Source organism: Micropterus dolomieu, linkage group LG17 (assembly GCF_021292245.1).
Source record: "Micropterus dolomieu isolate WLL.071019.BEF.003 ecotype Adirondacks linkage group LG17, ASM2129224v1, whole genome shotgun sequence".
Classification (NCBI taxonomy): Eukaryota; Metazoa; Chordata; class Actinopteri; order Centrarchiformes; family Centrarchidae; genus Micropterus; species Micropterus dolomieu.
In genome coordinates, this window is record NC_060166.1 from 15,008,501 (window position 1) to 15,036,169 (window position 27,669).

At 40.8% G+C, this 27,669-nt stretch overlaps 1 protein-coding gene across 3 annotated transcripts; it reads left to right on the forward strand.

The window, feature by feature from the left end:
* Positions 1–27,147, forward strand: vaspb (vasodilator stimulated phosphoprotein b). 3 transcript variants are annotated; one of them, XM_046072987.1, is made up of 14 exons: positions 3–493; positions 13,165–13,336; positions 18,256–18,436; positions 19,602–19,668; positions 21,056–21,168; positions 21,628–21,884; positions 22,155–22,306; positions 23,410–23,461; positions 23,612–23,639; positions 23,754–23,793; positions 24,021–24,077; positions 24,874–24,937; positions 25,554–25,611; positions 25,711–27,147. In XM_046072987.1, exons 1-14 carry the CDS (start codon positions 489–491, stop codon positions 25,743–25,745), a joined length of 1,281 nt encoding a protein of 426 aa, XP_045928943.1. In that variant the 5' UTR covers positions 3–488; the 3' UTR covers positions 25,746–27,147. The 3 variants fall into 3 exon arrangements, with proteins under 3 accessions (XP_045928945.1, XP_045928943.1, XP_045928944.1); XM_046072988.1 differs by lacking the exon at positions 3–493 and adding an exon at positions 4,638–5,020; XM_046072989.1 differs by lacking the exon at positions 24,021–24,077 and having other exon boundaries at positions 1–493.
* Positions 27,148–27,669: the final 522 nt, after the last annotated feature.

A 27,669-nucleotide genomic window follows, 5' to 3' on the forward strand; every position in this document is an offset into this window, starting at 1 on the left:
TACTTTGAAGCCGGCGGGTTGGGCCAGACTCCAATGAATTTACACAGGCTACCGACCGACGGAGGGAGCGGAGAAAAGTCTGGCGCAAACACACGGGTTTAATCTCCAGAAACAGAGCGTTGAACCAACTCAAAGTGTGATAAGATAAGTTGTGGTTTTGGTGTAGCCCCGCTTCTTCTCGGCTTCACCTCTAGCTCGCAGAAACCTATGTGGGATAGTGATTGGAGTTGACAAGCCCGCACCACTACTGTATGTGCCCCCCTCCTCCTCTCCCGCTTCACACAACCAGGAAATCGTCGAGGTGTGCTTCTTTATTCCGCTAGTGGCTACCCCGTTTGCGGGTGTAGATCATAGACTGGTGTAGATGCGCTTTTTTGGTCGAATTTTCTCAGTTTTTTATTTCACTAGTTTGACTTTTAAAGCCGGGCTTCAGCTCTGAAGTCAGCCAAACTTGCCTAAGAGGAGAGGACCTCCACTCTGGCCGAACAATGAGGTGGGTAAAGCGGCTCCAATCCCTTCATCTTCATTGTGTTTGCAGGCTACAGTATGTGTTTCGGCCACTAGTTTCACAAAGGCGACTGTTCAAATCTGACACTGTAATGTCTCTTTGGAGTGTGCTTAATCGCCACAGCAGTTGTTTCTAACACATTAAATCGTGCTTCTCACTTAGGACTAACTCGGGCTTCTGACTGTGTTTGGTGTTACTACAGGGGAACACATGTCACTGTGGAGCAGGTTTTCTGTGACTTTTGCTACTGAATAACTTGATGGTTTGCGCACAAGAAAGCATTCTTGTTTGCATAGCCATACTGAAAACCCAGCCCTACCTGTTCACAAGTTGGGGTTGTTGAGCAGGTCAGATGACAAAAGCATAGTTTTGTATCGGTTTCAAACACTTTTTCCTTATTTTAAGCAGTTCATTTATTGTGCCTGTGCCTAAATCAAACCACTGGCATGCAAAAAAAAGGATGATGTAATAACCTCATAGATGAACAAAGGTTTGCATGTGTTAATAACTAAATTCAAAGGTCAGGGCAATTTATAGAGCATGTGAAAGGGATTCAGTGCATTGGTCAAAGGCACGTCTACAGGGTTGATTGTTCTCTACACAGGGTCCTCCTTCAGATGCATTTGCTGTTTATATCATGTCATGCATTCCACAGCCACACATTAAAACCTATCCCTCTTTTTATTATTTTTCTCCCTCTGGGAGTACAGAGGTTTGCACCGGGAAAAAAAATTGCTCTGTGGATAGCTCATGTCCACAAATTCCACTTCCAGTCACAGCCTGTGCAGTTGGCAATTAGGCGCTTTGAAGCCACCGCTCCTCGTTGGTTCTTCTCTGTGCTGACTTCTTTCTTTTTCCTCATTCCTTCACATTCAAACATAGTAGCACTCCACTTATGTCAAGGAGCAACTTCTGTCGTTTGACAGCTTGGCAAATGTAAGTTTAATTCTGGACCTTGAGGTACAGCGACGCAGGGCTGATAACCTGTGCGACTAGTCCTTAATCTCAAACCTATTGCGCGGCCCTTTTTGTAACAATATCTCAGCTTGGCACCTGGGTTGGTTCCGGGTTTGTATTTGTTTTGCGCATATTTCAACATAGGAACCTTGATTACAGTAGTAACATGAGTCACTTGAGTGCCTGAAATCCTGCCACAGTCACAGTAATGCATTAAACATACCCTGCTAATGAGGCCGTTAATTAAGTTAATGCAATAATCAGCAAAGATTACTGTGGCAGCATACTTTACATAATGAATTTTAGCTAGCAAAGCAGAAGAAATAGAAGAATTTTAGATAAAATGGCATCTATTTTTCTGTTTGATATAGCTGTAAGCCCACCTGTTTAATAACAAGAGTTATTGGCAGACACACAGATGAACACAGCGCCTTGACAACACACTGTCCCCCAATACATGGTACATAATAAAATGATTATCATACAGTGAGATTAGCAAACTGCTTTATTGTCAAATGGCTCAGCTGTGCTCATAAAACACTTCTCCAACCATAAACAATTGCAGCAACTAGACTGCACCAAAAACCAACAATGTAAACTTTAAAGTGTAGGGCATTTCTGCCTATGTTCACTTCAAAGTGGTGTCTCCTAGTAGCTGATGGGTGATAATTGTAGGTCTCAGTTTATCTGGATCCTGCTCCTGCTGGCCCTCCATTGTGGCAGTTCATGTCATGTCACCTTGTATAATAGGTAAAGACTGGAAAGCAGCTCCACTCATGTTCATTGTCATTTGTCACTGTGGTATGTGAATGTTGACACAGGAGCGCAGTGAGTTGGTCAAAATTTGAACAATTTGACCTGGTTGAGAAAAAAGGTTCAGTAATGCATCCCATCTTTCAGTAGCTACGTCAGGCTATTCCGCTCCACAGACCACCTTCACTGCACATCTGTTGGTTGGATGCAGATGCTCCCAAATAAAAAAGGATGCTTTTGTGAAATTTGGAGAAGAGGCACACGCACATTTTTTTTTTGTGCACAGTTTTAATAAGGACATTTTAGAATTTCACTGATGATGCTGACAAACTTCCCTCCCTGATTTCCTTCCACATTTTTGTGGTTATGGTGAACAATGACTTTGTTTAGCACACTGTATCAGCATTTCACACTATCTAATCCTTTGGTTAGGTGGCAAAGGAAGTGCATCCATCTGCATTATAATCCACTGTTATTGTCAGAGGTGACTCCTGTCTCCCACTATGTTTCACTCCCACTGTGATTCACTGACTGGGTCTCATTACATTACATAAAATTTATTACATTTAGCTCACTCTTTTATCCTAAGCAACTTACAATTGGTATATATGTCAGAGGTTGCATGCCTCTGGAGCAACAGGGACACATTGGTGGACATGTCACGGTGGGGAGTTGAACCTGAGTCTCTCACATCAAAGGCATGCGTCTTATCCACTGTTCCATCACCACCCCCAACACACTGTTTGCAAGTTTCCAGTGCTCAGTTTAGAAGCTCTGCATGCCCGGAAGCGATGCCAAACTGGGCTCCTCCGCTTTTCTCCTTACACTCTTGCATGAGCATTTTATTGATCAGCCTTAAAAGCAGGGAAATGGCCTCCCCCTCAGTCTCCTTTGTGTCTCGGCCCCAGCTTTTTTTTCTGCCTTGGTAGTAAATGGAAAGGAATGCAGCTCAAGCAGTGATCTTTGCAGTTTAGCTGTCATATCATCATTCTCTAGCAAGTGTTCAACTTGTTGACCTCATGTCCCAACAGGCCAGTAGCTGTTATTTAAGGCATTTAGCAATATTATTGCATATGTCCATGTAAGGATAACAAGATGAAACTCACCGGTGTGGCGTTAGCAGTGTGTTCATGCCATGGTGTTGTGTAATGTTCATAGCAGTGTGTCTGGTGTGTTGGGATGCTGATTTTTCCACTTGTTCTCCCAATTCCCTTGCACAGTCTCTTCTTTTTGGTGTCCTTTTGAAGTCTGATATCAGTGTCCGAGTCTAAACAGACTTTCACACTGTTTGCAATCAATGTTACTCCCTAAAATCTAGTTTTAAATTCAAACTATTAGGCAAAAAAATACTGTAAGATCCGCTCTATTTACTTTAATGTTGATATTTTATGGTTCAAGCTACACTGCATTCTTCTAAACAGACTTGTTACTGACTCACCTTCATTGTCTTTTGCAAACTAGACCCGAATACATGAGAGACATTCTGCATACCCGCAATTATTGCGCTTTATAGTGTGAACATAAAAGCAGCCCATTTAAATTTGTTTTTCAACCAAAGACCTCCTAATATCCAGACTTACCCCCTGCGCCCCAGAAGCAATAACAATTTGGGGAAATTGGGGTGTGCTTGTGGGAATTCTTATCTATAATGGATTAAGAATAATGGCTTTATTTCATGCATCATAAAGAGTTGCATGTTGATATGCACTTCAAAAGACTCCTCAGTGCGTCGCTGTACAGTTGGTGTGACTAAATGATCACAAAGCCCGTATGCTTCATCACTCCACACTCTCTATTATTAAAAGGTCTTTGCTTTGTGAGTTTGTCTCCCACAACACCCAGTCACTGCAACCCTCTCCCCAGAAACAATTTACCCTTCTCGGTCCTCCCACCTCTCATACTCATAAATAGGCCATTATGCCAGCCTGCCTCTTGGATTAGACGCTTTGCTACAGGAGTTGCTCAACATACAAAACGTACTATTGTCTTCTTGGTGACAAATCCAGTTTCCTTGATAGTGGCTGACATTTTTCTTCTTTAATTGTGCCTTTAGGCGGCTATGCTCTCTCTGTATGGTATTGTTTCTCCTGTGATCTGTTATTTTTAACCTAACCTTTAGCCTAACTAGCTTGTTGGTCGTGTGTCACCCATATTAATTAGTTGTTCACCAAGCTTGGGGTTTTGAAAGTGAATCTTTTGTCCTGGGAAACTTGGAGTGTAGTGGGAAAGAGTATTATTGATACAGTGTACTATCGGGCAACAATTTCCAAACATTCCTGGTTTCTAGCTTCTCAGATGTGACGATTTGTTGCTTTTCTGTTTAATACAGTCAGTTGAATATCTTTCAGTTCTGGATTGTTGGTCAGACAAAACAAGAAGTAGACGCATTAAAGGGAACCTACCTTGGTCTAAACAGTAGGGCAAAATATAAGATAGGAGAGCCAATCTCAGTCAGGAACACCTGACTTACTGTCTTGCCACAGCCATTTTCTGCCACACCAGAAGCCATGGTAGTGGTATAGGAGCAGTTAAGTAAGAAATATGTTGTTTTTAGAGTTGTCTGTTAGTTGACTAAACAACCTATACAGCTGCCTTGATCTCATCCACGCATGTCGCCATTTTTCTGACATCCCTACTTTTCATCCCGTCTACGAAGCTTTGATTGGACAGTTGTCTCTCCAGCCAGTGGAAATAGCCTCAGTGGACACAACACCGGACACATAAATCGCTGAACAAATCTGAGATGTGGATGGCGAATCGGGAAGGTCTGAAACCAGGATAAGAATGAATGGGCATTTAGAGGTCAGTATTTTAGCTTGTATGACTTCTCTTCTGGCAAAGATCTAGACATCATGCAGTGTGAAACCAAGCAGAACAAACTGCTCTACAGTGGCCGATTTGAAGTAAAAGACACAAACTCAACAGAGTGACATCATCCCAGCTGATGGAGAGCCTGGGCCTAACTAGATAGTGAAATTGAAGCTTGTTGTGGGCAGAAAGGCTAGAGTGATATATTGTATGATCAGCACTGCTAATGGGCACAAAGATACACTGAGTTCATCAGGGGTCAATTGTTTAATGGAGTAATGGATGGCAGTTAGTATAAAAACTGCTTTATGCTGCTGTCGTCAGCCATCTTAAACATTCTTATCTTTCAAGTCCTTGGATGTTAATATCACATTTCTGGGATAATGTTGATTGAAGCCCAGCAGATGACTTTCTGGGCCGCAGTTTCCTTGCATTATCATTAGGTACCACTTGAACCCTGGATAGTAAGGAAAAATAACATTGCCAGAGAAAAGTTTGACCAGATATGTACTTAGGTTTTAGAACTAAACAGAAAAGGACAAGCCGAAGAGGAGAACCAAGAACCTCTTTTGACTTCTTCTGTTAAAGACTGGACGATTTTCTGCATGGTTGACATTTTTGTGCATGAACAGTGACACACACATAATCTTGTTTAGAGAAACAGTTTTTGCTGCACTCTGTCTCTGCCTGTCCGTTTTGTTTAAGTGGCAGTATGGTCGATTTGAATAGTACAAGTTTCATGGAAACTGGAAGTTTATGCTGAGGTCAATTGAGTATTCAAAAGAGGGCTATCCTTTTGTTAAAGAGTCATCTGTTTAAATTAGTTCATGCTCAACGCTCAGTCATGGGTGAACATTGGCCTGAATGTAACTTGTGCTGTTTTGTTTGTACATAGTTTCAGTCAGTAGCAGAACAAATATCTCCTATGTAGTTTGCCCAGTTTGTGTCTGTTATTGTCATTGCTTTTTGCTTGGGTAGTGCAACAATTTCAGTTATCTGTTCAGTTATCAACTCACAGGCCTCACTTGTTGTTAAAGGCAAAGCTTTCACATGTGAGAAGATAAAATGAATTGCCAAGGTCTTCCTGGGCGCTCAAAGTCTTGATTTTCAGTTTGTTTTTCATCATAAACTTTGTGTCTGGCTGATGGCTGGACAGTTAGCTTTGTTGGTGTTGTGCGTTGTACTTTCGCTGGGTTTTGAAAGAGTTAACCAAAGTAGTGCGGAGTGAAAGGAGTGCAAGCGGGCTAAAAATTAGCAGGTCTGACTATTATCCAAGTAGCCACTATCTGCAAAGTAGACAAATGTAAGGTCAAAGTCTAAACACTCATGCATCAATGCCAGCGAGAAGCAGGAAATATGCCTAGGTGTTGCCTTCTTCCTTTCCTCTGCTTTTTCTTTTCTCAACTTCGGGCTCGGTGCAAATGAAAGAGTGCTCAAGTCAGAGCAGCTGAGAAAGAGGGAGGGAGTTTTTCCCTCAGTGGATTGTTCTCCTTCCTCCTCCTTGGCCCGAGTTGAGGAGGATGTGCTCCAACCTGTAAAAGGAATTGAGCTCAGTGAGGAGGACAGAGGTGAGATGGTTCCAAATATGGGAATTTAGTGTGCCTGTCTTGTCCCCCGACCACATACGTAAACACACACACACACACACAGCTGCCTGACTGCTTCAGCAGCAGGAAGGAATTCATCACCGCTCTTGAAGTGGGCACACAACAAAAGTTGTGAAAGTTCGTGGCCAAACTTTTCCACAATGCTCGATTTAAATGATGCCAGGCAAAGGATGAGTCATTGCTCAAAGAATGCTGAGGGATTGTTTTGGTAGAGGAGTTTCAGCTGAAGATGTCTGACTTCATTCAGACAAAGATATTGAGAAGAAGAGCTTAAGAATAGCTGAAATAGCCTGGATGCCTGTTTCTGTGTTCACTGACTCATGGAGGCAGAAAGCAGTAGCCTGCAGCAAGTGTGTGTGTGTGTGTCTTTGTGTGCTTTAGCAGCGTGCTAGGACCTGTGTGAGAAGAAACGGGCATGAGGAAAAGGACAAATAAAGAGGGAGGGAAGTTAGTAGAGGAATAAGGCAAAGGAGTGCTAGTAGAGATTTCCCTTTCCAGCCCTAACCTTCTAAAAGCTGAAGTTTTTAATATAAGAAAACGGCTTGCTTTCTAAAAATCTAAAACATTTCATTGAAACCTTCGAAAGGCTATTACTAAATAACATTTGGCCCTTTAATGAGTGCTTTGATTTCCTTTTTTAGGTTATAGTTTATAAAACTGCTGGATATGTCCTTTGCTACTTTCATATGACCACCTCGGGCAGAATACTCAATAATTTCGTGAATCAGTTTGTATTCTCCATCCACCTCATATATTACGAAAATAAGCTGCATGAATGGGAAGTTTGAGTCTGGGCGTCGGGCTACATATTAACATTTATGGGAACAACAGGAACTGTACTTTGCCGTTTTAAAGCTTATCTTGCACCTCAGTTTACAGTCAGTGATAGTCACGAAATAACAACATGAGAAGTTTCATGAGATGTATGTTGTTCAGAGAGAATGATTTCAGAGTCATGTGGGCCCAGCTAACCGTCGCTGACATCCGTATAGATGGCTCGCGGGTGGTTTGAAGACAGTGTACTATCAGATGACCAGGCTGGAATCAACAGGCTATTGAGTGGACTCCCCATATCCTAGTTAGCATCAGAGGTCAAGCACTTTAACACCATTATGACCTTTCCTATGCCTCTTTTCAACTAATACTTCCTTTTCTTACTTCAGTCTGTAGTGTGTGTGTGTGTGTGTGTGTGTGTGTGTGAGTCTGGAAGATGACTTTCCCACGTGTGTCTTGTTTTCAACTATCCACGTGCTTTTGCTATGTGCGAAAGAGAAAGTTTCACTCTTCACTTATGAATGAGTGTGTATCTACAGTCTCACAAGCCCAGATTTCATTTCCTCAAATTTAATTTTTTTGATCTGCAGCAAATAATTTTCAGTTTACTTAAACATACGAGAAGACTGGAAAAGTATACAACGTTGTTCTTCTGCACCCTAAACAGTCATTTAAATGAATTCCTTTTTTTCACTATCAAAATTTATAATGCGTGACCATCAACTGAGAAATGTGGTCTCTGTTTTTATCAGGCTGTGAGGGACAGGGAGGAAGTGGTTTGGTTACACACGCAGACACAAATGACTAATTGTTATTCTATGTCTGGTTTAATTTGATGTTTTACTGTAGGGAAAGAAGATGAATCAATGTTTGTTCCACTGAGGTGCAGCACAGCCACCTACTGCTACCTGTTACTCATCTTATTTTTCATAATTAGCTGTGACTTGGGTGCAAATCATATTCAAATCTGCGAAAAACGTGTCTATTCGTGAGAAATGAAGCTGCATGGATGTTGTTCGATTGTAATAGCTTGTCAAATGCCGTGAATGAGTTAAAGCAGGTTTCAGTCTCCTTTACTGTCTGTTGACCACAGAGAAAGACACGTGTTCCTGAAGGCAAGAATAACTCAAAAAGCCTGGACATCATTAGAAGTATCATAAATAAACTGCAGTATTTTGTAATATACAGCATGAATGCCACCAAAAGGCATCTCTCGACTGATCTTGTTACATAGTTAAATCAGTTGCTTCAGAGAGAACGGTGAAGGAAGTAGGGAGTGGCAGAGGAGTATGGTGAGAGGGCCAGGTAAACGGAGGAGGAGGGGGAGGGGGAGGGGGAGGGAAGTGTCACTGGGCCTGACTGTACTTGCCAGCACAATTGGGGAAAAGCTCTTAGAGCACAGCCTTATACAGACATTTCCAACTGAGCATGTGCCCTGGCCGTGCACTGCGGTTTCCTGTTAACCCATCACTGACCAAGAAACCACGGAAAGGGGGAGGAACTGACTCTGACTGTAATAACGACAAGTGAAGACAGACTGAGTTCTGTTTTTTAAGTGTTTTTATATGCATGTGGGCAATTTGCATATCATCCTGGTGATAATTTGCTGTGCTCAAGGTAGCCCTCTTTTGTATTAAGCAAGTCCTTTGCTGGAGGTATTTTAAAGGTTGGTGACTCAAATCCATCCCAGAGCATCAGCCAGTGACCTATTTGTGCTTAGTAGAAAACCTCTTAAGTTAACTCGTCTCTTAGTTAGCTTAGCTCCGCAGCCAACTACTACTGGTGGTCGCCGTGTGAGGAAGAACAGGAATAGATTGTTTACGACCGCGCCTGTCATGGTTTATTCCAGTACTAAAACACAGTCCAGTCAAACCCAACCGTGACTCTTCTGCAGCCTTCTGTACTGAGTGGACCGGGTCAGCACATGGGCACACGTGTTGACAGGTGCAAGGGTGTGTGCAAGTCCCTGTCTTCAAGCGCGTGTGCCACACATGCTTTTAGAGTCTCAGTGTCCATAGTTTTATCAATTATGCAGCTGCTCACTCTCAGTCTCACTCCTGAGCCCTCACTTTCTCTTCCATTAAATATGCATACCTTTCCCAGTCCTATGTCTCTGTCCCCTCCCAGTTCCCATACTCTGATCTCATCTACATCAACCATGCTGTTGATGTGCAGGGCAGAGAACGCTGCCGTATTTATCCATCCAACCCGACGTGGTTTTAGCCTGCTCAAAGTGACCGATGGGCAGTGAGGGTGGATTTACGTTGTCCCCATTTCTAGAGCGTCCCTTGTTTCTTTATATGCTGTTGTCAAAATAGTTATATGAATTAGTTTCCTATGTGTGGCTTTTGTTCCCTTTCATTTGAATTCAAATATTAAAACCACATATCCAAAATATTACATTAACAACCCACAGGGATATAGCCTATACATCCCCAGAGACTGTGACAGACCATGTCATATTATTGCATACACTCAACATTGAGTCATTGGAGCCCAGACAATATTGGATTTTGAGGCTAATACCCATAGATATTTGAGTTACAAGCATCCTACTGTACATGATATGATCGGCCTCAATGCATAAAATTTTTACTCTTAAAGTAGTTTTTAAAAATAATTTTGACCAATGTATGTACCAAGTGGGACATTTTTTCCCTACATTTTTCTACATTCAATTAAATTTCAATTCAATTTTATTTATATAGCGCCAGATCACAACAACAGTTATCTCACAGCGATTTTCATAAAAGAGCAGGTCTAGACCGTACTCTATGATGCTATTTACAGAAGCCCAACAGTTCCCACCAAGAGCAAGCACTAGGCAACAGAGGCAAGGAAAAACTTCCTTTTAAGAGGCAGAAACCTCGAGCAGAACCATGGCTTAGGGTGTGCATCTGCCTTGACCGGCAGTGCACATGTTACATGTCAGTGCATGTCAGTGCTAATTGGCAGACAAACTCAAATGGCACAACAGACTCAAACATATCTTTGCCATTTCTGTACTTTCTCTTCTCTTTTTTTATTTCTCTACTGCAGTTTCTTGTTATTTATTAGCTGATATGATAATAAGCTAAAATCAGCCACTACTCCAGCCCAACCAATGTATAACCTTTTTGTTAGGCACATACCAGCACACAAAATCAAGAAATTACAATATAACTTCTTATGCTGATCCCAACCTCAGACAGTTTGATCCCAAATCCCACCACTATCTGTATTTACACATTTTTGTTTATACTAGAAGTTCTTTCTCCCTCAGCACTTCTAACTCCAAAACATTGTCCAAGGTTAAATCCCTCCTCATTACATGCCTCTCTACTGAAATATAAGTAAGAGGAATGTGCGCTTTTTGACCATTAAAAATGCAGACGCGCATTACTTAAAACTAATGAGATTAAAATAGAACTTGTTTGTTGCTGCCAGATTTGTTGCCAAAATATAAGTCTAGTGCAGGACATAATTATTATAAGACGTGCCAGATAACACAATCACGGGAAGGCGTTTGAAGTTTATATAATGCACTTTTCTATGATTGACAGCAAGCCCAAAGTTATTTGATGTGTTGTGAAAAACAACAGACAGATTACAGCTAACGCTAAAAGGTACACGCTGCTTCTACCAGGGATACTCGAACAGTTTATAGGGATATTTGTAGGCCTAAAATTTTGAGTAGTTCCTGGTTGGAGAGGAGCATCCCAAACACTTAATTCTTTGTCAAATCCTAATTCTTTGCTCATTATTCTCTCCAGTTGGTATAATGTCCAGTTAACATGGACTGAATTTAAATGTTATCTACTCGGGGTGTGTGTGTGTGTGTGTGTGTGTGTGTGTGTGTGTGTGTGCGTGCGCATCGATTGTTCAGGCTAAGGGAGGCTATCCTTATTAGGCAGTGTTGTCAGCAGGAAGTAGGTTGTGGCTTTGGTGCTGTGTCACAGGAAGTAGCAGATTGTATCACGGGCGGGACAGATGGAGGGAAAGGGGGAGAGGTGGAAGAGATGGATTAGGGCACTATGGGGAGAGCATGGGGGCAAATAAGCAGAGGAGAACATATAATCGACAGTTGGCCACATTTTTTCATCTCTGCGTGTCTCTACGTTCTATACTTGCTGTTATTATTTTGAACTAGTTCCAATTTGTTCATCCCTTATACATGTATGGGCCCTATTTGTTGTGGTAACGTTTTGTTTATCTTTAGATCCCAGTGTCTAAAATGCGCACACTGCAGCCTCTGACTCTGCTACCTAAACCTGCCTGCATGCATGCATGCGGGCATTCCTGAATGTGTTGTAACTTGTGTGTATTCTGCCTGCATGGAACTATAAATAATGTTTTGTCAATGAACTCACAGCACATGTTTTCTCGCAAAGTGTGTTCAGGTGGAGGTTGATGTAGAGCAGGTGGAAGAATCCAGAGCCTCGTCTTTTTGGCGGCACGACTTCCTGTCTTTGTCAGCCCCTATTGTTGTCTCGCTTCCCATCTTGTTTGGCATCAAACTAATTTCTTTTTCTCCTCTCAAATCAACACTTGGCTGTATTCCTTCTCTTAGTCTTTCACTTCCCATCTCATATATATGTCAACAAGAGGTGGGAAGTATGATCTACTCTTTGAACGCTTCAGTTACACAAATGTGATTAGAGCTGCAATGATTAAATTGATTAGTCTATCAACACAAAACTTAATGGGGAACAGTTTTGCTAATCGATTTATCAGTGCGAGTTTCTCCAATGTGAGGTTTTTGCTGATTTTGTGTTTTATGTCATTGTAAATTGAATTTGTTTGGGTTTTAAACTGTTGGCCTGGCAAAATGATTTTTGAAGACTTTTTAAATGTATTCTGACATTTAATAGAGCAATCAAGAAAATGGTATGCTGGTTGATCAATAATAAAAAAACAGCAGTAGTTTCAGCTCTAATTGTGATTCCTGACCCAAGAGTGTGGTGTAGCTCTCTGTGACTGACAACTTGACAAACTCCACCACCCGCAACACTCCACATCTCATCTCTAAAATTGTTTATTTATAGGGGAGTCTACTGCGTGTTTGTGGTCTGTTTGTCCATCCGGTTTATCCAGTTTGTCCTAACCCCCCCATTTTTCCCTTCCTGCTGCAGTCCACGCTACATACCATAATCTAAGTTGTGTTTAAACAAAAGTCTTTAGTCTAAATTAAAAAAAAAAAAACACATCATACATTAAATTGATAAGCCTGGCGCCCCGCCGATGTAATTTGTCATTAGACATTCTATAATTGTATAAATCAATAGTAATATCTTGTTGTTTTCAGCTCAATTTTAAACTTGTTCTTAAGTGTACAATTATTGGATTCACCAAAACTGAGTTTGAAGTACTTGTCACACTCACAAGTCAAACTAAATAAGAAATAGGAGTCTTTGTCAGGATCTTCAAGACATAGCCCTTCAAGGCTATCAATCGCCATACATCTTCAGGGCTAACACCAGAAAAAATATACCACATCTTTGTAGTGGCAAACAAGTTTGAGTCAAGTGACTCATTCATTTGTCAGTGGTGTGCAATCACTACCACAAATGGTTCATTGTTGTTACTATATATATATATTTTTTTCATTTTGCAGTTTCCAGTACTTCCTGCTCTTGGGTACATGCTTTGCACAAAAGCTTATTTCTTTTCTTTATGGCTACAAGGAAAGCCTTTTTCCATAGAATGAGAAGCTTTGTTGCCAGTACATTTTTTTTATTTGTTTTTGTAAGAATAACAAAATTGCTCTCTGTCTTCCAGTGAGTCGAGTATTTGCCAGGCTCGGGCCACTGTGATGATCTATGATGATGGCAATAAGAAGTGGCTGCCGGCAGGCACTGGAGCCCAGTCCTTTAGCAGAGTCCAGATCTACCACAACCCCACCAACAATGCCTTCAGGGTAGTGGGACGCAAGATGCAGACGGACCAGCAGGTACTTCTCCCAGCTTTGGGCTCGCTTTGTGTCTGACAAACTTTGTGTGTTTGGGACATGTGTAACTATGTGACTATGAGTGTATGTAGTTTTGCACGCGCGTGTTTGTATGTAGCTCATTCATCTCTGTCTGTGATGTGGTCCGTGGCCATCTGTGCTCTTATGTGGATGACTAAGGGTTAATGAGTAAGCAAGTAAGTTTGACACAGTCTGTCTTTGTATGTGTCTATTTTTTTCACAATAACACTGTTAATCTGATACCACACAGGAAGGCTGGATGATTATAGAGAATATTTACTTTAGGGATGCACCAAAATGAAAATTCTTGGCCGAAGCTCAATATAATTTAAAAAAAATTTCCGAATACCAAACAAGTACCATTCCATTAATTATGCCTTTTTTTTTTTTTTTACCATTGCATAAATTAAATAGTCAAAATGTGCTTTTTACTCAGTGTTTCCCACAGGATTTGGCGAGACTATGGTGGGTGGGTCCGAGGCCCAAGAGGTAAACTGGTAAATTACATGTGTCCATTTACTTTTAATGTACACATGTAATATGTTTTATATTTTTTTTGAATAATCCAATTAATCTTATTTTCATACTGTAGAGACACGTTATTTTGAAAACCAGACGTTGTCACGTGTGTATCCTCGCGCTGAATTCGTCATGCCCGACCCGGTTTGATAAATAATGTTGTACATGGTTCTTGTATCGCGTAACATGAAGACTTCATAGCCTCTCTTTAGGTAGGACTGCATACTGCAACACTCGTCTTTAAAGTGAAAGAGAGAAAATGACAGGATAAAGTCGTTAACCTGCCTGTCAGCTCGCTCTGGTCCGTTTCAGTTATCATAAAGGCATTAATAAGTGTGCACTCTAAATGTAGGTGTGGCTAGCTTAAATGTCTTCTCAATAAATGAGTGACAGAAACACTCAAAGTGGGTCAGGCCGTTTGTTGCCTTTTCTAAGAAGTCAGCCACAGATGAAGTGGATGGTTCTAGGAGACAATTCAGCAGAACAGTGTCTGCTAACAGCTATTTTTGCATCTTTCTTGGACACTAAAATTCTTCCACCATGCCGACACGTCACCGTAAGTGTTTTGATGGTCTTTTGACGTATTAAGCCGAAAACACCGAAAGTGCTTTTTTTGCTATTATCGGCCAATTAATTTCGGTGGCCGAACATTTGGTGCATCCCTACTTTATATACTGTGATAGTTTTATTGGAGATACCTAAGAAGGCTTATTGTCAATTGCTCTGTGACTTTTTCATTTACTTTGATGCACATGACTGTGTACCAGCAATACATCACAAGTACTGCCTGCTCCAGTATTCCAAAAAAAATGGTGACCTATTGAATGGAGCTTGGCCGATATGAACTAATTGCAGATAAATCTATCTGTTTTTAGCGTTTTTCACAGACATTTGTTAGCTTATAATTGGGACATTTTTTTCCTCTACAAACCTATCAGCTTGTCCGTGCCAAGTTTGGTGCCGATCGGACATGACCCTTCGGAGGAGTTGTAGCGCCCCCTAGAGGTAGAAGTGAGCAAATATTTGCACCTGCCGTCGTCTGATAGGTGTGAACCTATGGTGCGTTCCATTTGACATGGGAAGTCGAAATTTCCGAGTTCCCAGTTGGAACTTTCAACAGGAATGCCCACTGAAGTCGGATTTCCGACTCGGGAAGTCGGGAGAATGGCTGTCGGGGTATCAACAGTTAGTGAAAGCTGTAGTTTATACTATTTATTAGCACTTCTGTGTACTTGTTACTCATATAAATGTTCGTACATAAAGTGCTGTCCAACAGCTGTCTGTGGACGTGTTGCTACAGTGTTTAGTATGAGTAAATACCGCACAATGCGTTTTTTTTTTTGTTTTTTTTTAATCAACCGTCGTATCAATAGCTAACCTGGCTAGTTGTAAACAAACAGCTGGGCGAGCGAGGTTTTCCGACTTGTTAACTGGAACGCCGTCAACTTGGGTGTGACGTCATTCCCAGCTCCGACCTCCGACTTCCGAGGTAAATGGAACGCAGCACTACCCTGGGAGTTTCGCGTCTCTAGCACTTACCGTCTAGGCCGCAGTATCACTTTTAGGCCAAAATGTACAGAAGAATAAAAAGAATTGGAAGAATAAAAACGAATTCAATTACAATAAGGTTCCCAGCTCCGCTGGTACTGGGAACCACGATGCCTTGCATTTGCGGGTTCCCAGCTACAGTCAGGCTTGGACCCCTAAAAACAGGAAGTGATGTGATATCTTAGGTTTGGAATGGCTGATCAACACCAAACTTTGTGCACTAATGTGGCTTGGCTTGCTGAGTGGCTGTGCAAAATGTGGTGCAATTAGCCCCTAGGTGGCGCTATTTAACAGGATATATTTGTTCCGCTATAACCACAAGTCCCATTGACATGAAACTTGAGCCGAATTGTTCAGGATCAACTTTTTCCAGTCACCAAAGTTGATCCTGATATGCCCATAGGTGGCGCTGTTATTGCAGACGTCAAAAAATATCCCATTGACTTGTATGCATTTTATATCTCCATAACCACATGTCCGATTTGATACCCAATTTGGGTCATTCATTCCCCATGGGGCCCTGATGACACCTGAAAAATTTGGTGCAATTCTGCCTGAATGTGGCGCTATAACCGAAGCTGAAATACCTCTGCTAAGGCTTCCCGAGTGGCTGTATGTAATTTGGTATCAATCGGTTTCTAGCTGGCATTATTAATCATATATCATAACACTCCCATAGACATACATTCATTTTACATCTCGGTAACCACAAGTTCCTTTAATTTCAAACTCTGGCCATTTATTCACCATGGGCCCCTGAAGCCACAGCGGCGCACCCGGGTTGCCTCGCGCACCCTCCACGGGGCGATGGGCGCGGCTTGTAGCGGGGGGCTTGGACCCCGCTTATATCTGCTTGCAGTTCTAGTGGTATTTGTGTTTATAACAGCTGATAAATGACAATTAAAGAAATAGTGAGACGGATCCTTCAATCATGTTGTGAGTATTGTCGTTTCATAATGAGTTGTACTTTTGTTGAGTTATAACAATAAAAAAGTTTATTTTCAAACTACACTATGTCATGAGACCTCACCAAGATAACATAACTACACTATCAATGTTAGGGATAATCTCTGCTTATGTTATGTGTTTCTGAAAAGAAGAGGAACAAAGGAATATTGGATTTTAACATCCTTAAATATCAAAATCGGTCAGTTACACCCAAGATCATCATTTCACTGTTTCAGCAGAGTGCATCACCTCTATTGGTTTATTTCATTTGATAATAAATCTAAATTTTAGAAGAGGGAGGGAGGCTAACGCACACTAGATTTATTTTCCCTCCCTTGCTGAAATTTCTCAACTTGACAGGACACGTTTGTTCACTTTGTTTATCTTGTCAGTAGCAGTAGCTACTGTCAAGTGTTTTTGTACATAGGGAGTGAGAGAACATATAAAGGACAATTCTGTTTAATTACATTTGGTACTGGTTTGTGTAAAACTAATAGAATTGATTAAAGGATGGTTAGATTGTTATAAAGAAAAATCCTTTTGTGTATACATGGATGTCAAGATGGATATCCTATATTGTTAGAAACTGGAAAATATTAAGATAATATTAGTTAAATTGCTTGCCACACAATTAGGCAAGAATTTGCCGTGGTCTTAAGCATGCACACACATGTCACGGGTTGGGTTGGGAGTCCTTCAAACACTAGAAGCTACAGGCATGGTAGAAAAGGAGAACAAAGAAGGTTTCCTTGTTATCACCAGATTATGACTCACCAGACATCACCAGATAAAGGTGGGCAGATTCCAAGTTATAAAGTTGGGTAAACTGAGTTTGGGTGGGTCTATTCTTGACTATGCCCCTGCTCTCCCTACTGCCTCAGTGTCTCTCTCCTTCTTTAAACATTCAGGACTCTAAAGTGTTCCCCAGAGACAGTTCTTAAAGTGGATGATGTTTCCTGTGAGATAGTTAGCCTGTTCAACCATTTCCTGTGACAATTTAGGGAGAAGCCTGATACCCAATAAGGACTCTATATTTGTGTCAGATGCAGCCTGGTTTAGTATGTTGCTGAGTGGAGCACAGAGGAGCTAATGAGATAGAATATGGCTATATTTCTTTCCCTTCTTCTATGTTCTCTCGTTTTTACGCTTGTCTTTTCAATTTGCTTTATGCGTCCCCCGCCTGATTGTAAGATTGAACTAAACTGAAAACTCAAGTGGAACCGGGGTATTAAGGTTTTTTTCAGGTTTTTTGAACATGCTTCTCTCTTTCAATTAAAGATATTAATGCTCATCCTTTTATTAAGATTTATAATGTGTTTCTGGTCAAAAGATTGTGTAGAGTTTAGGAATATCACTATCTGCAGTGGCTGCTGAACTTGCTCCTCTCTTTTTTTTCAGTGCATGTTGCCTGCTGTGATATTCACCCTGACAGGGTCTCCTCTCCTCCTCTCTACTCTGTGGAATCCAGAGGCTGTTAAACAAATAGTGAAATGGCGCGTCAGCACATTCAGGCAACATTCAAACCCAGAACATTTTTTTCCTCTCCTGGTTTCATGGGCTTCACGCCACCTGCTGGGTGGAATATAAACTCGAATAATCCAACACAAATAAAGCTGACACTATAATTTTAAGCATAAGCAGGGATGTGGGTTTGTTGGTTTTTTAAAATTGTTTTTCCAGCAGCTCTCAGAAGCTGCTGTATATTTCTTTAATCCTTCCTTTTACTTTAAATTTCTGACCAGGTGGTTAGGAATTGGTTTAATATTTTTATATCTGATCTTTAGAGTTGTCTCCATGTGTTTGAATATACAACAAGTACTCATTTTGCTCACCATTCTATACTAAAAGGATCCTTGTGTTGCTCATCTGTCCTCTTTCTTCCCCAGGTGGTAATAAACTGCCCAATCGTGAGAGGTCTCAAGTATAACCAGGCCACACCCAATTTCCACCAGTGGAGGGATGCCCGGCAGGTGTGGGGGCTCAACTTTGGCAGCAAGGAGGATGCTACTCTATTTGCCAATGGCATGGCTCACGCTCTGGAGGTGCTTAACTCTATGGCAGATGCAGGTAATTGAGTTCTCTCTAGATTCCCTGTTCCATCATTATCAGTAGCTACTTCATGGATTTTCCTGTTTGCTTTCCACTGATTGGGCCTTATTCATGAAAGCCTTTCTACTTACAGATCTGATCTTATTCCCAAATTAAGAAATTTTATGGTTACTGATGAATAGATATGAACAAATCCTTCAAATTATTAACAAACAAAACACTAGGATTGGAAAATTATTACGATGACAGAACAGTTTGGTCTAGACAGATCTAAAAAACAGCCCAGTTATTGGTGGGCTCACACAGGATACGTTGAATTGTTTGGGCATTTACTTATGACTGATTTCCTGGTAAGTGCGTCCAATTTAGGAGCAAACCTGATTCTTTCACATGAGAAAACTAAATTAGTGGTCTGAGAAAATGCGAAAAAATGTGTTGTTTTGTCTTGTGTGCTATGCTTTGTCTGTCCTGGCTCTGGGTATGTTTTGCATAGTAACATCTGATAACATAACATTTGGTTTTACATTTTCCCCTGCAATTTTAATTACATTTGATCAGATCACATGGTATCAAACAACAATCATTTTCTAATGTAATATACAGGAGTAGGGGCTCATTCCCCTCTTTACCATTGTGTATATTGTCTCCTGTTTATTCTGCCATAAACCATGTCTCAGCCATTGGAAAGTTATTTCAGTGTTTTCTGTGAAATGAAGACTATTTTTCATCGTGCAAAAATGTGTTACAGTGCTTTTTCTTAATTTTCCATAGTTTATCTGTTTTATCCTGAGTCTTTCTCTTTGTTTACATCAGCTAGCTATTTAAATAAAATCTGATCCTTTGTATATCTGTTGATCCATGAACAAATAGTGGTACTGTACGAGCTCTGGTACAGTGTGGCAAACCTAGGTGCAATTCAAGATCATAAAATGCCATGATTGGTGTACAGCACCCTTTTTGGTCCCTCAAATCATGGCTGTCTACACTGTCCTCAGACTTTGTACACTTGACTGCATGGGTAGAAATGGTGTGTACACCAAAAGCACATACATGTGTGGATATGAAGTCACAAAAACAAAGTCATAAATTGTTCATGGGCAGATAAAACCATTCACAGCAATTCATTATCCCATATTCTGTAATCATTTTCATATATATTAAGAATGTTGTCTTTTTTTGGCAGGCTATGCAACCCTCCCCCGCCCAGTGTCAAATGGCCCTTCTCCAGAAGAGCTTGAACAACAGCGGAGGTACCTGTTTAGACTTCCTCTAGATGGAACCTAATTTTTCTTTGTCAATCTAACAAACAACCAGTCATACTTTATTGTGAATCCCATTTGATGTTCTCTGATCTTGATTCACCAAAAAATTTAGTATTTCTGTCTGGGAACCCTGACATAATTGCCAGGTTTCTTATGACACTGGAGGCTGGATTCAGCACCAGAGATGAGCACTGTCAGTATTTGTAATTTAAAAAAAAAGTTGTTTTACCATTAAGACATGTTGGCTGTTCTGTGAGGTCATGTGAAGTTTATGTTTCTAACAGAAACAAACTATCCCCTGGGTTTAGTTGCATAACAATCGATAGCAAGTCAAGCTGTCTTGGCTTTCTAGTAGTCCTGTTGGCACTAGTTTGCACGCACGCATATGTAGAGGATTTGATGGCATTAGCCTGACAGTGCTAAACCCTCTGTCAGCCCCTGTAGGTTAGAGGTTAAAAAGACAGCAAGGCAGACACCTCTCAAATCATTGCCACCGCCTCTCCATCTATTTGTTTCTGCAGCGAGACCCGTTGTGGTAACACCATGTACGCCTGCATAGACTAAGCATTAACCTTTTTTAATCTCATTTAGCCTAAAAAGGTAGTATGTTGGGTATTCTTTGTGATTGGCTGTCAAGTTTACTAGCTGTCCCAGTGGCTGCTGATATACTGTGACTTAGGGAGCCCTTTAAAACCTTTGAAATCCAGCATAGATGCAGGTGTTGGTGGATATTATTTGCATTGATGCTTTTAGGTTTGATGAGCATGGATTCACAATATTCACCAGTATGGAAAAAGTTCTTTAAAGAAAGATGGACGTCATCTCCCTCTCTGTCTAAGTCGACCAACTGTGCTTTAAATCACAGTAACTGTCACTGTGTGGGCATGTGTGTGTGGACCTATGCATTTTTGAGTGAGTTTTAGTGTTAATTGTATGTGTGCTGTTCTGTAAACAGCTGTTGTCAGTGGCAGATGTGTTGGGGGAGAGGGGAGGGGGCAGTTTGAATTAGGCCACCATGTCCAGCTGTGGACTTTTCAGTGGTAGGCTAATCAAAAGCTATGAAATCCACCTATCATCCTTTTACCAAAGTCGCTATAGTGAATATAGATCCTCATTATAGCTCTCCACACCTGTGCCAAATACTATAATTAGATAGAGTTGTTCAAAAACAATTGATAAATTGTTATTGATAAATAGTCATGGGACATTTACACATTAATTGGGGATGACTATAAAGCTGGCATTACCCATCATGCCCCTTTAGCTTGCCTAATCATAACACCTAACTGAGATATAATAACTTTCAGGTTCATGTATCTGTGCTGTTCATCCACTGATTTATTTTGAGCATGTTTACATATGTATTTGTGCGTAGGTTGGAGCAGCAGAGGTTGGAACAGCAGGAACGGGAGCGACAGGAGAGAGAGAGACTGGAGCGGGAGCGTCAGGAAAGAGAGAGACTGGATAGAGAGAGACAAGCTGCTGCAGGTCAGGAAACACCTGGGCTGGTCAACATAACTGCACTAAACTACTATACAGTCCGGTCTTAGTACTTCCTCATATTTCAGTCTTTTATTTTATTTCTTAAGTGAACACAGTGAACACCATTTCTTAAGGCCCCTACACACTATGATAAGAGGGATCTTTCAGGCCCTTTACATACTGTGCGAGAGGTCTCCAGTAAAATCTTGGTCACACGTGTGTCAGACTTTATTTTACTAACTGTGAGACCGGTCAGATTGTGGAATAATAGCCTAGTGATTCAATTGAAAAGCAGAGATGCCGAAAAAAAAGTGTCAAAAAAAATGTAATTTCATGACAATTTCACCACCTTTTTCCCAAAATTGTCTGCTGTCTCGGGTTTTACTTTTAAGTGAATGACCAACTCAATTGTTATTGCTAAATAGTTTGGGAGTGGTTACGGATGGTCCTTCCTCTGTTTTTTAGTCCCTATTCCTCCAGCTCCACCATTGGCCCCTGGAGGCCCCCCTCCTCCACCTGCCCCTCCTCCACCCCCTGGTCCTCCTCCGGCTGTTTCCATCCCTCCCCCACCGGGGCCACCTCCCTCAGGACCTCCGCCGGCCCCACCCCTGCCTGCTGCAGGAGGAGGAGGAGGAGGAGGAGGAGGTGGCAGTGATGGTGGAGGACTTGGAGGGGGCTTGGCGGCTGCCCTAGCAGGAGCTAAACTACGCAAGGTAGCCAAGGTGAGTACTTAATAAAACTCTGTTTTATAAATTAGTGGATATTTATAATCCTGTTACTTTGTTGCCAAAGTCAAGGTAAATCTTACTATTGAATCCGTTATGTGCTTTTCTGATTTATGCAAATCTTTCTGCTGTTGTATTGATGCAATCTTGGATACAGGTATCACCACTCTGCAAGCAGGAACATCTCTGTCAGTGGTTATTGAGTCATCATGCACACACAGTATCTGCTGAACTCTTCTGTAACTTTTTGCTTTTTGCTGCCCTCAGCAGGAGGACGCAGTCCCTGCAGCTCCAATAGGCAGAGCTGACCCCAACCGTGTCAGCACCTCCTCTATTGGAGGAGGTGGAGGAGGAGGAGGAGGAGGAGGTGGAGGAGGGGGTGGTCTGATGGGTGAAATGAGTGCCATTTTGGCACGAAGGTGGGTGACATCACACATGGAAGTCCAATAACCTATACAGTGCCCACACTCAATTAAACAAATACTCTGTTTCTTGTTTTATATAAAATACAGGGCTCAATGTTTAACTTTTTTGCAACTGGCCCCACCGGGCCAGTGGGTTCGAAACTTACTGGCTCGAAGACAACTTTTACTGTCCCTCCTTCCAAAAGTGTTTAATCGTTTATTAAATACATCCTGGATATAAAAATAAATAAATAAAATAAACAAAAATGTAATCACAGTTAAAAATATGACAAATAAAAAGGTTAACAAAACAATTTACTTTTAAAACAAAACTTACTAACAGACTCAAACAAGACTTGCTCTCCTGCTGACAGCTGTTTATGAAAAATGTACTCAGAGCAGCAGACACAAGTCTCCTCTATCCTGATGAACAGGTTGCCATGGTAACGACCTGTCAATCACAAGTTAGTCCCGTCCAAAAGCATACGCTGCATTATTGTCTATTTTCCTATAAATAGGACCATAATATACTAAATGAACATCATGCTGTGTTGACGAATACTTGAAACTAGCGACTAAGACTATAAACTAATTTAAGTGTTTACTGAGGTAGTAAATCAGCTGAGCAGTAGTATAATTTTACCATTATTTCTGATGGAAGTCGCCCCCTGCTGGCCGTTAGAGAGAATGCAGCTTTAAGTTCCGTCTGTATGGTTTCACTTTTGACCCCGAGGTTGCCGCATGATTGAGATTAGAGAAATAACATTTGACAACCTCTCGTCACGTAACTACAACTCTGGATTGGACATTGGTGCGCGCCAAGAGCTGCAAAACAACTGCAAGGTTGAGTTTCATTTTATGTATTTTTTTAAAATACCAATATTTTTGCAGTGAGTTGCTAGTTCAACTTTCCCGACGTTACGTTTTACTGGCCCCGGGCCATCGGGCCACCATTATTGTCGAGCCCTGAAGAAGTTTTCATCCTCATTTATGCCCTTTCTCTAAATATGACTAATACTCATTTATTTAAAATACAGTATATACTGTGGAACCCTTTGAAGAAAATACATTGTGTATTTAACTAACTGGTGTAACTTAGGGATTCCTCTTTCCTTCAGGCGAAAAGCTGCAGACACTGGAGAGAAGCCAGCTGTGAAGACACAAGATAATGTAAGGGTCTAATTTTGTCACATTTTTAATTCTGCAAACAATATGAAACAAAAGTGTTTTATATGTGGCCTGACACTGTGTGATGGATAGTTACAGAAGCAAGTTGAGGATGAGTCACTCTTAACAAAAGTCTGTTTATTTTCTATACAGGATGAATCCGATGCTCAAGGTCAAAGCGGTGAGAACTGAACATGTTTATCTGTAGCATTCCACCTACATTCATTCTGATATTAATTTTACATAATATACAAAATGAATGTCAACAAATCATGTTTTTATCCACTATTTACAGACACCATGAGAAGACCATGGGAAAAATCGGCAATGACCAGGTAATCCAGGATTCATTTATTTCCAGGCTGCCATCATCAGTAAACTGTAAACCCCCAGGTGTTAAACTCACTGTAAGAGTAGTTCTCTCAGTATGAGTGCGGTAGTGTGAGCATGTGTGCATCTATGTTAGTATGTTATACCTGTGGACAAGTGTGTGCTTTTGTGTGTGGATGTCTTCCATTTCCATTCTAAGAGGAGGCTGTGTATGTGTGTGTCTCACTAACAGGAATAACTCCATCCCCAAGAGCATGGACTCCACTTCCTCATTGTCCCAAGGGTCCAGGTATACATGCTGACCTGTTCACTTATGACCTTTGTTCCCTTTGCTTTTCTCTTCAGGTTAGGGCAGCATCACTTCAATGTACCTACTGGAGTAGCACATTTACAGTTGATAGTACCATCTAATGGATCAGAGAATATCATGCACCCAAGGGACTTGTAGGTGTGCAAGCGGAGTGTGTTACCTCTAAAAATGGAAAAATATGATAGAAGCCCGACAGTGCAATCTATGATTTTTTTTATTTTTTATTTTTTTTAGTGCTAGGGTCGATGCTGTCCTCTTGTGTTACATTTCACAGCTGACTTTGATGCCTTAGCTTAGGGCTGTCTGCCTTTTTTATTAGCTAGGGACAGCTGAAGAGAGACAGATGCGTAGTACATGGTACAGATACTCTACCAGGTGAGCTACTGGGGCACCCAATGCCTTAGCTTGTCTTGTCTATATACTGTGGTGTATGTTATTATAGTGGTTAAAAGGTGGATAAATTCCAACTAGTACATATGTTGGCAAAATCACATTATGTTTTCAGAATAGCACAAGCTAGATGTATTTTAATTTAAACCAGTGTTAATAATTATTGGCATCCTCAAGATTGAAATCAGTTCAGAAAGGTATGTTAATGAGCTTAGAGAGGTTAACCCTCTTGTTATCTCTGGGTGTACGTACATTCCTTCATCCCTCTGGTACAACGGTGATGTGATCGATGGACAGTTGGCCTGTCAATGCAGTGCCATGGACCTTCTTGGCTGTTTGTGAAACACAATCATAAAATATTTGTCTGTTTATTTTCTTCTGACAGGGCAAAGCCTGCAGGCAACAGTAATGATGCGGGAGATGATTCGGATTTAGAGAAAATGAAACAGGTAAGCAGCAACATAAATTCTTGTCCAAAAGAGCTGAACCTGAATGAGTGTGATTACATGAACTTAAGTAAATGGTATAGAGTAGGCTCTCTCCAGCAAGGTGATTTCTTAAATGTCATGTTAATGAGAAACCTGGTTCCTGTAATTGGGATAGGGGATTAGGGAAACCTGATTTGCTTGGCTAGATTTCTCCTGGAGAATGCAATTTCTCTGCCATGTATACAGGTGAAAGAAAAATCTAATTGGCTTTTTACAAGTATACATGTGCATGACAAAGACTGGATGAAAGGAGAGATAATTACACAGAGCCTTGTATTTAAAATGATTTCATTCAAAACTCGACTCAAAACTAACACATACTAGCCTCCACAGGTCAGTTTGTCAGGACAGACACAATGTCTTTTATCACAGTACAGTTCAAATAATAAAAGACATGCTTCCAAAATATTTTGGGGGTAGGTGAGAAATCTGATTACAGACCTACTACTTGTGTACATTGATTTACAGTAACCTGGCTACTAAAGTGCATGTAAATGCACTTTCTAAATCAGTGTGCACTTTCTAAATCAGTGTGTCACCATGACTGACATGTCTGTTTATCTGTCAATATTTGCAGGAGATCCTGGAGGAGGTGCGGAAAGAACTACAAAAAGTCAAGGAGGAAATAATTGGAGGTGAGACTAAAAATTATGAAAAGTATTTAATAACTATTAAACTTCATTATACAGTATTTCGGATAGTTAATGTTTATTTTCCCCTCTCCCCCTTCACAGCCTTTATTCAGGAGCTGCAAAAGAGAAGCACATAGTTCTGCTGAGTGTCAGGTGTAACAGAGGGATGTGATAGATGGAGGCGGTTGAGGCTCGTTGGGACCTCGCTTCCACTGCGCCCTCCAATGTAGCCCAGGGATTTCTTTTTCTCCTACACATTTTCTCTTTCTCTTACACAAAACACATGTGAGCATACTTGCTTGTGTGTACATCATGCAAATTCACTTCATGTAACCCAGGGAACCTCCTCACATTGCCATCGGCACTTTTGAGGATCACTCAACGGTGATCCCATCTATCCAATCTCTCCCCTGTTCATTCATCCCGTCCCCTTGTGTCCTCTGTGTTCTGTTCATCTGAACCAATTCAGAGCACAAAGCTACAAGCACAGTTGTTCTACCAATTCGTCAATTTGTGTACTCATCATAACCCTCTTTTCTGCAGAAACCCTGCTACTTGTGTCTTCTCCCTTCTGCTATGAGATGCACCATTTACTGATAGAGCAGTCTTCAGTATTCAGGGACAATGTATTAGTCACATTTTTACTGTAATAGCAAGATGCTGGCATGCTGGGATCCTCTTTCTCTCTCAGTTTGCGAACAGTTGATCAACCTCAAACACCGCTACAGATACTTCTGTTCAGACATCTGCTAGTAGGTTGTTGTCTGTAATGGTAGCTGGAGGTGGAAAAACTACAATAATAAGGGTGGACCAGAGACCCCAACTCCCTGACTAATGCAGTGTCTCTCCGGCAAGTGGGCTTTCAGCTTCCAGCAATGGCTAAGAACTTACACAACACAACACAAGCCTTCACTGCTACAAGATAGAGAAGTTACAGGAAGAGGAGACAAGCAAAGGGAATCTGATGGACAACTTGAGTGCTGTGAAAGAGGAGTGTGTTGTAGTTTTTTGATGCATGAGAAATGTGTTCTCTTTGCATTGCACTTGTTGCAGAGGAAGTGTGTCTGTGTGCCACACTGCCTTGACAGACAATTCCCTCTCACTCAAAATGAGATATTTTTTGGCCAGTGCAGTGGTCCTACACTGTGCTTCTGCTAGTTATTTTCTTCCATTCTAGCTATGTTTTCTAACTTTAAACATGAAAAATGGCCATGATGAGGTCAATTAATTTGGCCATGACCAACTGCCTTGAGAATAAATATATAAATATATATATATATGAGAAAAATATATATTTGTTTTGAGGGAAAATGTTAGCAAATGAAATTGTGTTTCTATTTTAATTAAAATGACTGGTGAATGGGGATTTTTTTTCTTTTCTTTTTCCAATGATTGTTTTCTTATAATGTTATTTTGGGTTTACTGTTTCTTTTTTCTAATAGAGTTTAGGCTTTTTACACTGAAATATTAAGAAATCAGCTTAGAGACACTGGATTAGAAATGCCTTTATAGTCGAATACAGCTGCTTCTTGAAATGCATTACTTTGTCTTGAGTCATTTTTTTGCATGCTGTTGTAAGATTTCTTGAATTCAGATTAATGAAATTTTATGAACGATGTATCTAGGCTGTATTGCACAAACTTGCCTACACTGAAATATTAATTAATCTGTTTAGTAGAGACATTTGAATTGGAGCCGTTTGAATTAGAGCCTGGCTTAGAAATGCTGTGAAATAAGTGTTTTATTTCTTTTTTTTTTTTCTTGCTTTAATAGAAACTAAAACATTTGCCATATATTTGCTATGTGGTTCATGAATTCTATGATTTATAGCTTTCTATCTAGCACAGGCTAGATATCTTCTCCATAACGTTAGACATTTTTATGTTAGGGTTTTACTAAACTTGACAGTTTGCTTGTATGCATTATGCAAACGTATATTGTTCCTGAATTGTTTATAGTTGGACTAAAGCTTTAAAAATATGTCACGGATTTAAAAAAAAGTGTAGTTTACTAATTTGTAACGGAACTGACGTACATGGGTGAATTAAGATTTAGTTTTAT